General features: G+C 40.2%; 1 protein-coding gene across 1 annotated transcript; it reads right to left on the bottom strand.

Annotated features, from left to right (window-relative positions):
• Positions 1–3,051: 3,051 nt before the first annotated feature.
• Positions 3,052–13,404, bottom strand: LOC145418413 (sugar transporter SWEET1-like). The gene is made up of 5 exons (XM_080286817.1): positions 13,241–13,404; positions 11,735–11,810; positions 10,678–10,801; positions 9,789–10,073; positions 3,052–3,114 (listed from the first exon to the last, which is right to left on the bottom strand). Exons 1-5 carry the CDS (start codon positions 13,396–13,398, stop codon positions 3,083–3,085), a joined length of 675 nt encoding a protein of 224 aa, XP_080142943.1. The 5' UTR covers positions 13,399–13,404; the 3' UTR covers positions 3,052–3,082.
• Between the last annotated feature and the right edge of the window lie 256 nt (positions 13,405–13,660).

Raw genomic sequence — 13,660 nt, 5'->3', positions numbered from 1 at the left:
CTTACCCACCATATCCCTCCACCTTCTCCTTGGCCTTTAAAAATAAAGAAACATGAAACTAAACACTAGGGTGAAAGAAGACTATGGTGTAGGTGTCAAATAATACATAATATAAAAATAGGTAGACAAAACACATACAGCATATACAGAGAAAAATCTATCTATCTATCTATCTATTTATTTTCTGCATCAAAATATGAACACTGTAACATGTGTAGGTGTGAAACAATAATAAAAATAAGTGGATATAAAACACAATACAGTATACCAACTATCTGTAGTCAGACGCCATAATCTCATAAAGGGTGGATGTTGGTTTTTGAGCTTGTTGTTTTATGGGGAGGGGCACTAACCCCTCTGCCAACCCACCTGCCGACACATAGGGAACATATATGGGTTGGTTATACCACCCAGCATTGTCCAGTATACACAGAGATATATTACATCAAAATACTAAAATCGTAACTTTCAAACCAGCATACATACATTGTCAGTTCAAATTAATCTAAAATACAAAATGTGAAACTTACTCTCAGGTGAAATTAAACATATGAGGAATTAATCTTATTTTGATTGAGAGAGATCAGAGAAACAGCTTAACATGGTATTTAATGGTTATGTTGATAGAAATTTAAGAGAGGATATGCAAGTATGAGATGCAGTGGTCCTGTTGTAGTTTAATTCACTCTAATATCACCATACTCTGCAAAAAATACATACACCATACTCTGCATAAAGTACATACAAAACAGTCTAAGCCAGTCATATTCAAAAATAAATCTCTAAGGTAAAAGTGTTAGGAATTTAGCTCCTTCAATTTGATGTGTCCTAAACACATCAAAAAAATAAATATTCTTAGTTTACTCCAGATATTTTGCTTAGGTGAAATATATCAATGTAAAGGGTCATACATAGACTTCAGTACCCTCCTTCACAATTATATGTCCCTCCTGCCACTGATAAAATTGTTTTTAGCCTGATTACAACGGGAAGTGTGGATTTCTAGTGACTGCACAGTGCCACCATGTGTAGGCTTCCCTTAAGTGCCTGTCTGTACTATGTAATTAAGTACTTTGTAGACTACAGTAACAATATCACATACTATACACTCAGTCCACACTATCTGTCCATAGCCAGATGCCTTAATCCCACAAGGGGTGGCCACAAACAAATTGCCTCCATGTCGCCCTGTCCCTTGCCATTTCACTGCCCTCCCCCCAGTGTATACCCCCTTCTCTCATATACCTCTCCACTCTAACTTGGCCTAAAACTCCCATTTTTCCATCCTAAATGTTGAGCTGTAACAATAGATTATCACTAGAATATGTTACTAATCACGAAGAAGTGCTGTGGATAGGATGTAGAGCCACTGCACTGCCTACATGAAATAAGCTGCAAAAGGATGAAAATCTGTGCCAAGTTGAGGTAGATAAATAATAGGAATAATATCACCGTAGCCTTTAAAATATATAAACAGATTGAGCAAGATAAAATGGGAAGAACAATGAGGGAGTGGAAAATATCTGAGGTAATATCATGGACTTATAATGCTGATATGTATACTGGGAATACATGCAAGGTAATTATACACAATTGTAAAGTATAGTTATCATCATCATCAGTCGTCTTCCTGTTCATAATCATCATCGTCATCGTCAACATCAATTATCGTCATCGTCATCAGTCTTCTTCCTCTTCATAATCATCATCAGTCACCACCACCATCAACATCAATTATCATCATCATCAGTCCTCTTCCTCTTCATAATCATCATCATCACCACCACCACCATCATCATCATCATCAGTTATCATCTTCATCAACAGTCCTCTTTCTCTTCATAATCATCATCAATATCAGTCTTCTTCCTTCTCTTCATCATCAGTAATCATAATCATCCAAACTAGGGTGAGGTAGGATCCAGACCCCCCTCCCCCCCAAAAAAAAAAGCAATACAGGAATAAAGCAAACACTTTATTGTCCGAGTGGATGAGTAAATTCCTTGAGTGTGCTGTCAGTGTTTATTTCACCCATCCTGTTACTAGATAATTAATTCAAGTTAGGAATATCTAGAACTGAAAGGGTTAGTGAAAGTATTCTAACTCCCTCTAGCTTAAAATGTCTTGCCTAAGTTAAAAAGGACTGTTTGGAAAGAAGTGAAAAAATTAAATGTTTCATGACGGTATAGGTTAACCCCTACGCGCCGGTTGATGTGTATAGCTGTCATGATTTTGGGCACGGAGCAACGCCGGTTGATGTGTATAGCCACAAGCATCTGCCTGCCACCCTTTGAACTTTAACTTATCCTTACTCGTTGACGGGACCACCTGGAGACGAAGGGATACTCTCATTTGAAAGAGGAAGAGTTGGTGAGTCATTTGTATCTAATTTTTTCTCTAGCTGATATAGTCTGGCAGATATCAAGGTTTGAAGTAAGGGTATTTTTTCGAAAAAATGGAAATCTCCCGTAGGGAGGAGCGTGCGACATAGGAAAACCCCCCGGCGTGTATGAGTTAATGAGGACTGACGTTAGGTGAGAGACTGGTTATTTTATTCGAGAAAGATTTCTTTAACTACAACAGATATAATGCACCAGTTACCTGTCTCTTTAACAATCAGATCACCATGTATTTCTCCTTCCTAAGAATGGAGTGAGATTATTATTTTTTGCACCCATAAAAAAAAAAAAAAATGCAAGAAATATATAACTACAAAAGATATATTAACTCCATGCCAACTTTTTTTCATGACTTACAATGGAGTGAGACTATTTTGCAGTGCTGAAAAATCCTGCTCAGTCTTGGTATAAAAATATATATGAATAACACTGTACAAAATATCACGGTTGAGGGATGTGTGAGGTTGTGATGGAAACGAGTCCAACTGGAGAGGAAGACTGGTAGGGTGGATGCTACACTGCTCTTGACTCACTGCCAATACTCCCTGCAAAGTGGATGGATAGTTAGGATAGTAGAGAGATATATCACTGTCATCGTCACTGTCTTTATCATCGTCATCGTCATTGTTGTTGTCGTCATCATCATCATTGTCAACTGGAGAGGAAGACTGGTAGGGTGGATGCTACACTGCTCTTGACTCACTGCCAATACTCCCTGCAAAGTGGATGGATAGTTAGGATAGTAGAGAGATATATCACTGTCATCGTCACTGTCTTTATCATCGTCATCGTCATTGTTGTTGTCGTCATCATCATCATTGTCATCATCATTATCATCATCATCATCCTGACCCATTTCCCTACCTAGAGTGAGGTAGCATCATGAAACAAAAGATCACCACCACAGCCGCTGTCATCATCATCATCATCATCATCATCATCCTAACCCTAATGATGGAGTGAAACAGGATCTAGAAACAAGAAGATCAAAGGCACTTTAGAACCATCAAAAGCTTGTCTATTGAAATGGGCCTCGCAGTCATTCAAGCCTTCACAGTTCTGGAAAAAAAAAGAAAAGACATCCTGGACTGAGATCATTGCACTTAATTCATGGTATCTCCAGTCGAATTTTGTTTTTATTTTCACTGCTTTATTATGTATTTATGTATATTTCCATTCTTTAGATTCTTACAGCTTTTGCTCCTCTTGTTTGTATCTTCCATGTTTAGATTAACACAGTCTTGTCTTCTATTCTTTTTTTTCTTTTTTGTATTTTTTCCATGTTTAGATTCTTCAGCTTTCTTTTGATTTTTTCCCATGGTTATTAAATGTAGCGAAAGTTCTTAGTCAAACACAAATACAGTATAATGTTAATGTGGATGAACTGTTTGCTAATTATGCTCAGGAGACTTCTTGCTGGGCAGAGATGATGGTGCAGGTGTTTTAGGTGCCCTTGAGTGATGTTGCTTATCATCATTATCATCTGATACATTGCTCACTATAGTAAAACTCTACTGGAGGTATCAGTAATGCAGCAACTCTCAGCCTGCACTGACCTCACATACCTCTCATTCTTCATCACATGAACATCCTTTCCAGTTTGTAGTCTATCTGTCCGTTTCAGTTTGTAGCTCGTCTCTGTCCATTTCAACGTCCTTTCCAGCCTGTAGTTCATCTCGCTCTTTCTTTGCTGTTGTTTTTGTTGCCCATTGATGTCACTCTTTTTTACCTCTATCTTGTTGCCAAATGGCCTTGTGGCTTGACTCAAGGATGTTCAGTCAGTCATTACCTCTCTTACTCTCTTATTCACTCATCTTCATATTCTTTCTCTCCCTCTCTCACCAAAGTCTGTCTTCTTTTGACAAAACTGGATATGACTACCAGTTGTGATGCATGAAATTTGGTGAGCCTTGAGTATGAGGTAGGAGTGAGTATTCTTGGTTACTAGTCAAATCAACCCTTCAGTCTGACAACACTTGGCCATTAGCTGAATTGAAAGGAGTTCTGGATCTTTGTCAGGTGTTTCTCTTCCAAAAGAACCTTCAGTTAATCTTATACAAACTCTCTTTTGCACCACATCAATATACATTATCTCAATATTGTCAAAAAGGAGTGGATGTAGTTAAGAAGTATGACGTGAGTTTGACATTACAACTCCTGGATCCTTCATATCTTGACGAGCCATTTTTCTGGTACAGTTTAACAGCCATCATTCTTACATTACATTCCCTGTCATACTTGAGTACTTTCTTATATTACTTTCCTTATCACACCTTTGAGTACTTCCATATATTAATTTTCCAGTCACACTTTCCTACATTACTTTTGTCACCCAAGTACTTCCTTCTGCTGCTTCCCTTGTCAAACTTGAATACTCTCCTATATGACTTCACATGTCACACTTCAGTACTTTTCCCTTTATGGCACAGTTCCCCGATCCACACAGGGGGATCAAGAGCGGGCCATCATGCTTTGTACTGATGTGGTGAATTAGTCCCATTGCCTTATACACTTAGTTACCTGCCTAGTCTGTTGAGTTAAGGCAGTCCAACTCAATGTGGTTTATAAGTATCTGTGTTTCATTCACAGCTCCCTACTTCACCTCTGTTCGTACTTCTCTACGGTGCTAAATTGCTGCTAAGTAATTTGTTTTATTTTGTTTTACTATTTAAAAGAATTTGGTATACTGTATGTGCTGATTTTAATGACAGGCTGAGCTGGGATCCTGAAAGTTTGAATGATTGTGGCCTTTTTACTGGACATATTTTTGAAGGTTCTCCCAATTTTGTGATTTTTCTTTCCTCAGTTTTTGCATCCTGCATCCCCCTGGCTTTAAGTGTGATGAGGAAAGTAGAGAATGAGTGTGTTAATACAGTCACCATTACCCCTCTCATGACCAGGAAAACTCTTAGTATTTTATTCAAACCTGATGATTTTACTTAGACAACTGTAAGTCATATGAGCATGAGTGTTAATTAATTTTGTTTCATTTATAAAGGCTCCAGCGTGCTTGCTTGTGGCGCCCTTGGTTACCTAATGACAGCTTTCCACTCTGCTTGTTCTCTGGCAGCCTCTTTATTCACGCCATTATCCCTGAGGTCACACTCTGTGATCCTGTCTCAGTCTTTTTTGGTCTGCCTCTTGCAACTCTGTCCTCAAACTATCACATCTCTCACCCTGCACACCCATATGCCATCCTCCATCCTCTCTACATGCTTAAACCACAAGTAAAGACAACTCCAGTATTTCATTCCATCAGATATCCATATGGTTTTTATGCACCTGTGCATGAATCACAGGAGTTAAAAATGAAAATAAGGAAACAATTTTTTTGGACTGTCTGTACCCGAGATCTCCCCTCTCATCATTTCTTATCAGTGTACCCAGTGAGATTAAAAAGGCGTGCCTGGAATGTACCCACCCTATGTATGAATGTTGGAAATGATGATGATGATGATGATGAATACACTGGTGGTGATGACATGAGAGTCACAGCAGTTACATGAAATAGTTTTGTGATGAAAGGAATCATGGATGAGATGGAGAAAAAAGGTGATGATGAAACACTACACTGTAGATAGGAAACTAAGACTGCTTCTACAGGAAAATAAGACTGCTGACCTTATCAAGATTATTGTCAGTGTATTTGACCATACAGGCTACATATTTATAAACTGTATACAGTATTATTCTGAGGCATTGATACTTCCTGGCACCTGTTAGAAGAGGTACACAGGCTCTGTATTTTACTCTGGCTATTGCCAAACAGTGTTATTTAGGTTAGGGACCCTTTGGGATGAAGGTTTTAAGTACCCAAAATATCTATAGTCGTTCTGTTTTATGAAGGCAGTTTGGGTGGGGCGCTCTGGGACCTCACTTTGTTAGCTCTGTTGCCACATCGTCGCCACACACTTGCTCTCTCTCTCTCTCATATTTATATTAACTGCTACTAATTTTATTTTCTTTATTTTCTCTCTTGTTTTCGACTTTTTCCCACACCATCCCTGAGGTAAAAGTCTATAGGTGCGTTTTGTTTTTTATATAGCTTCCATGGCGGGAGACTGACCGAGTATGACCCGCTCACGCAGGGCTGTCCCTCGTGTCACCACCTGACAACGTCGCAAAAGCAACACTGACAAGTCTTATGAGATTTATGCTATACTATAGCTTTTTTATTGAATTACATCTATACAGAGTGTTTAAAATTCATTTATAAGTAGTTACTAGCTTAAAATAGGAGAGTGAGAGAGAGAGAGAGGTGAGCACAAATAATTACACGTGTATCGGCGGCGATGTGGCAACAGAGCTAACAGTGTGAGGCCCCAGATCGCCCCACCTAAACTGCCTTCATAAAATAGAACGACTGTAGCTACATTTTTATGATAATGCCGTAATGGTATAGGGACTGCTTGGTCATGAATCATATTTATGACATGTTCAAAAATGGGAGAAATGGAGTTCCCCCGAGCTAAGCCCTGTATTGGACTATATAGCCCCGCTAGGGTTACAGGAGCGAGCTACCACTCCCAGCACGGCAGCCCGGGTGAGGCTCGAACTCGCAATCCCCCGATTACGAGTCCAGCGCGCTACCACTGTGCTACCGTGCCCCCTATGACATGTTCAGCTGTGACTTAAAGCCATGCAAAAAGATTTACCATTGCAAAGTAGTAAGCTTTGTCATCTGTGAAGGTGCTGGCTTGTTAGCACCTGGGTTTGAATCTTGGTGTAGGCAGGCGACACCATTCAACTTAGGTGTCTATCCAGTCTTTAAGGGTTGGCAGGTGAAATGAGTACCTAGGGTAACATCTAGGACAGGTAACTGTGGTAAACTGGATGATGCACTAGCCTTTTATAATAGTATAATGCATTAATAACCCACCACAGGGTCAAAGGCCTAAGTTACAGAGATCAACATTGCGAGTGCTTCATGACCTCTGCCTCCACCCTTAGCTTACTCATGTCACAATATTTACTCCCTAGCTTCCAGAGCAATTTATTTTTGGATAAGGCTGGTTAATACCCTTTTCCACATTTTCTGTGCAGAGTATGGGATTAATGGAATGATTTATGTAACATAAAGATCGACAGTAAGGTGTAATAAGCAAATAATTCATGTAGGAAAAGGTGTTAGGGAGCTTCCTTCACTGACGAGATTATGGGACAAGGTCTGCTTCAATTAACATCACAGTAAAAGTCAATACTGTACAGTAATATCCAGCAATTATAGGTAAACACCAGCTGCAGCTGATGCAATCATGCCAATTAACATTAGAGCAACACAAAAAGCTAATCCACCAATTAAGTGTATAACTAGTGGTTCAGAATTATGTTAACATCTACATCATGTACACAACTGTAGTTGTTATTAACTCCTTTACTACTTTACTACAATGGATGTTATATTTTATTCTTGCTAGTAACAGTTATATTTAGTACTGGAAAGGCCAATTTACTCTTTTTACTCTAACTTGGCTTAAAATTACCATTGGTCCATCCTGAATGCAGAACTGTAACAAGAGATTAACATTAGAAGATGATGCTAGTCTTGAAGTGCTATAAAAAGGGGGCAGAGCCAGATTACTGCCTTACTGTCTTTGAGCTACATAAAGTAAGCTGATAATGGACAAAAATTCTGGACCAAGTTAGGTGAACAGACTAAAGTACTGAAGGGAATAGTGGGGCTATTCAGTACAGCATACTCTCATTTTACAAATGGGACATGTTTTTAAGAACTGCTCCTATGACAAATCAAATGCCGTAGCAACTGTTTACATGAGAAAAACTATCATATGAGAAACCAGCCATCACCGCAATCATATATGCCAAAGAAAGTCAATCAATCAAATGAACAGGGTACTAAATTCTTACTGATCATTTATGCAAATTGTCATACAGTATAAGATGTGAATATATAACAATGGTGCACTGTAACTTACCTCTCCCTTATGAAATGCCTCTCCTATGCTAAATAAAAGAATCCGGAGGTACTGTACCAAGAATGAAGCAGAGTACTGAGGAAACCTGAGTTTGTTTTCGTTTTTAAAGGCTCCAATATGCTTGCATGTGTCAGCCTTGGTCACCTAATGGCGGCTCTCCACGCTGCACAATCCATTGCAGCCTCCCTGTTCAGTCCCTTAACCCTAAGGTCACACTTAATGACCTTGTCCCATGTCTTTCTCGGTCTACCCCTCATAACCCCACCCCCAATATTAACACTTCTCACCTTCCTCACCCAATTATCTCCCCCATCCTCTCCACATGTTCAAACCACCTCAGTCTACCTCTCCTCATCACAACACCAATACACTCCAGTCCCATCCTACCTCTCAACTCTTCCATCGTAACTACAAACTAACATATTCACATAAAAGGTTGCCAGAATATAGGAATATTAATGCAGTATGGGCAGTCCTCTTCATAAATCAAGGTGGTTCCAAAATACTGGAACTTTTTTTAAATGGGTAAAACTGAGAAATATTGTACAATTATGGGGACTTCATGGCAAAAAGAGACATATATAAAACTAAAAAGGCAACTTATAATGCAGACGTACTGTATAATACACATCGAGACATCTACAAAGCACAGCATGCAAAACACTGAGTCAGCTAAAGCTTGTGTAGACATTTATACACCAGTACGATATATGTACATTATATGTGTTATTTTACTTTGTAATATGGTAAATAATATCTATATAATCATATGTATATCACTAGTTACTTAATTTGCCTGGAGATCAGATTTTCAAAGGAGCAGACTATGAAAACCCTGAGCACCATTTACTTTACAGATCATTCTTGTAGTTAATGGTAATATACATGCACCATTTGCCATCTCATAAAATATTTCTTGTAATATAAGTACAGTACAGAGTACATATGAGATCAAAGTTAAATCTGCCAATAATATACAGTATAGACATAGAATCTCTGGGTCTTAGGCGGGGTGAGAATGAAGTATTACTCGTAGGTGATAACCCGCGCTGGGTTATCATAGCCTGTCTTGTATATCACTATAAACAGCAGGGCTAATTGTTAAAGCAATGGTCAGCCACAAATCAATGAATGCTTTATTGAGACTAAATGAATACCAGTTATTTATTAGGTATTCACACTATATTTTATGAAGCGAGAAAATTACGACTTGGAATGAATGGATATGTACTAATATAATAATTATGGAGGCTCACACAGGCTCTATATTCACCTTAATTATCTTTTCTCTTGTTTGGGAAGACAATGAAGGCACCAGATTCAGTGATGTATTTATCAACCATGTAAACTGCTGTATATTTTGAATGGAGAAAATCACTAAGTTGAATAACTCTGAAACAATCCTAGTTTAGCAAGAGGCTCACACAGTACTTAATTTTACCCTCTCAATTACCTTTTCTTTTGCTCGGGAACACAATGAAGAGTAGCAGCTGGCATCCCGAGAGAACACATCCAATCATGTTCGGATACTGTACGAAGCTGTTCTGTATGATGATGCCATAAAGCCACCACAGACCCGCCACCAGGAATGTGGCGAAGATGAGGGGGAAGGGAAGTATTTCGGTGCTCTGTGTCTGGAATACTTCTGTTAGGGAGATGAGAGGCGCTGCACAGAAAATGATGCTTCCAAAGCAGCACATAAGGCCCACACGAGTTTTAACCAACTCAGCTTCAGCACCTAAGAAAAAAAAACAAAAAAAAAAACAATGTAAGTTAGGATTTAAAAGCACTGAGTTGGGGATGAGGTGATTTAGCCAAATGGAGAGAATGGTGGATGAATATTGGCTGAAAACTCTATAGACACTAGTACAGTAAGGAGGTTCTCAGGGGCAGACCAAAAAAAGCCTGGGACAAGGTCATGGATTGTGACCCCAGGGATAAGGGACTGAATAGGGAGGCTGCTGGAGATGAAGCAGTGTGGAGAGCTACCATTAGGTGACCAAGGCTGACACACAAGCAATGATACAAGGTTGGAATGCGTATTGAGGGTTACTAATCAGATCAACCCTCCACTCTGACTGCATGTGGCCATCAGCTCAGGTGAGGGGGGGTTATGGATCTCCGTTAAGGTACAACAAACGTGCTGTCAAAGTATATGTGTCACTTTAACTAGGCATATAAATGCCATCTCTAATCTGAATGCAAAGCTTTCACGAGATGAACACCATAATATTGTGCTGGTCATGAAGAAGTTAGTAATGTCTTATTCTGCCACTGAGCTACACGAAATTCCCCATTACAAGACATAAATCACCTAATAAAAATGAACGGACTAAATTTACCTGACAGGAAGACATAATAGAAGACAACAGCCGCCGCGCCAAAGAACAAGAGCATCTGTCTTCGTGTTGCATACCACGGCCCAGGAGATATACAGTACTTGATGTATGTTAATAAGTATAGCATCTGTAATGGATGGACGGCATGAAAAAACAATGATGCAAAATACAGTATGGTTGCAGTGAATAAATCATCATCATCTTGTACCCACAGCCTGTCACATTTATATTCCTCTTTCCTCTCTAGCATCATCGTCATCATCATCATCATCATCATCGTCTTGTGTTTTCAGCCTCTCACATTTATAGTCCCTCTTTTCTTTGTATCATCATCATCACGTTGTGTCCTCAGCCTGTCACAGTTATCATCATCATCATCATCATCATCATCCACCCCACAGGCCTAAGCATCCACACTACACACTCTACATGCCTACACATCCACACTGCACACTCCACATGCCTACACATCCACACTTACACACTCCACAGGCCTACACATTCACACTACACACTCTACAGGCCTAAATATCCACACTACACACTCCACATGCCTACACATCCACACTTACACACTCCACAGGCCTATACATCCACAAGTGCACACTCCATAGGCCTACACATCCACACATACACACTCCACAGGCCTAAACATCCACACTTACATACTCCACAGGCCTAAACATCCACACATCCACACTCTACAGGCTTACATCCACACTACACACTCCACAGGCATACACATCCACACTTACATATTCCACAGGTTTACACCCACACTTACACACTCCACAGACCTACACATCCACACTACACACTCCACGACACAATACCTCTCAGTTGTTTTGTTAAATTGTGAAACTCTAAATATGCATTCGAAAAATCATGTAATGCTCTGAATATAGTCCTTTTTATGCAGTCCACCTTCCCCTGTAGGAGGATAGGAAAGGAGTTAGGGGACATTTGTATAACCAGGCAGTTATGTGGCTCGTTAAACCAGTGCTACCGTGTGAAGGCATCCCTCTTCAGTAACAAATAAAGGTGTGTTATAAGACCATACCTGTAGTGTGAGTCCCACGCCATTAGTAACGGCCATTGAGAAGTCCGGAAGCAGAATACTGTACGTTAGCCACATACTGTAACAACACATATACACCATTAACACCAGTCATTTGTATATATGAGTGGGGTGGAGGGGGGTAGAGGGAGGGGGAGGCCAAGGATGAGATGGAGGGACGGAGTGGAGAGGTATATGAGAGAGGGAGGTGTGAACTGGGAGCAAGGCAGTGAAATGGTGGGGATCAGGGTGACATGGAGGCAATTTGTTTGTGGCCACCCCTTACGGGATTATGGCGTCTGGCAATAGACAGATAGATTTGGATACTTAAAAGATTGTTGCATTTCAAAACCCCATTTATCCTACACAGGTTGCCATGGAAACACTTCTAGACACCAATACACTGGTCTGTTTTCACTCCAGGATGCTGGGCCACTGATGGAAGTTGAATACCTGCACTACATTATGCTGTGTGGAATATGCCGAGACAGTTACGAGGTAGGGATTAGTCTCCTTGGTTACTATTGTCACTGTTTTCACCTGACAGAACTAGGCTATTCTATTTATCTATCTATCTACTGCCAGATGCCTTAATCCTGTAAGGGGTGGCCACAAACAAATCGCCTCCATGTCGCCCTGTCCCCCGCCATTTCATTGCCCTCCTCCCAGCTCACACCCCCTTCTCTCATACACCTCTCCACTCCATACCTCCATCTCATCCTTTGGCCTCCCCCTCCCTTCCCCCCACTCCACCTCACTCACACTAGGCCACTCACACAATGTATATACTAACTTATGGTGCATGAAATTTACTGAACTTTGGTTATGAGGCAGGAATGAGTCTCCTTGATTACTAGTCAAATTAATCCTCTACTCTGATTACACCTAGCCATTAATTAAGCTGAATGGAGTTAGAGATATTGATATAGGAATGAGTCTCCTTGATTACTAGTGAAATCAACCCTCCACTCTGATTACACTTAGCCATTAACCAAGCTGAATGGGGTTAGGGATCTTACGTAGGTTAAAAATTAATGTGATATACTGGGAAAATTTTTATTATTTGTTTCCTGTACACCAGGAAACCATTTACTATGCTGGGTGGTAACCATATAACCAAATTTTGGTGCCTGGTGGTTTAGTGGGTATTTATTGTGCTCCAATTGGATTGAGCCGGTGAAGATTTATATTGCTCATGTAATGCCATTCAGGGATGAGTGAGGCTGGTCACTCTCGTCTTAAATGTCAGGACCAATTGCCTAGCCCCGGGCTCCTATGCTCCTCATGGGGCGATGTAGGATTGGATGATGGATGGATGTATGAACTGAGCTCTGCAAGTGTGGGTGAAGCATCTTGATATTTTACTGAAGAGAGAGAGAAAGAGAGAGAGAGAGAGAGAATCTGAATATTACCAGGTTGAGAAAATGCCACCAAGAAATAGAAAACAGACACTGCCGGTTGGTCCATATGAGTGAGAGAAAAAAAGCAGAGCGTGAGAGAGCAACGAACCTGGTAGAGAAAACGCCGCCCACAAACGGAAAACCTGAGATGTCGCCTGAGGATCCCTGTTTGACGATCCTGCGGCAAATGTCGATCCCGCTGAGAAACTGTATTATCGTAACCACGGTGGCGACTGTGGCAATGACATCTCTGTATTCTTGTAACATCCTGGCTTACCTGAAATACAAAATAGTCAAATCATCATCTCTTTCATCACTACAGTTCTTGCAATCAGTGTAACTCATCGTCATCGTTAATACTGTCACCATCACCGTTACTTTCATTCAGTGTAACTCGTCATCATCATCATTAATATTGTCATCATCATCATTATTACTGTCATCACCATTCTCACCATAGTCATTACCATCATCAGCATCACTGGTCTTATCACCACTGTCACCATCATCATCATAATCATCACCAATC

Source organism: Coenobita brevimanus, chromosome 114 (genome assembly GCF_032717465.1).
Source record: "Coenobita brevimanus isolate Jiangsu-jjx chromosome 114, ASM3271746v2, whole genome shotgun sequence".
Lineage (NCBI taxonomy): Eukaryota > Metazoa > Arthropoda > Malacostraca > Decapoda > Coenobitidae > Coenobita > Coenobita brevimanus.
This window is presented reverse-complemented; position numbering and strand designations above follow the sequence as displayed.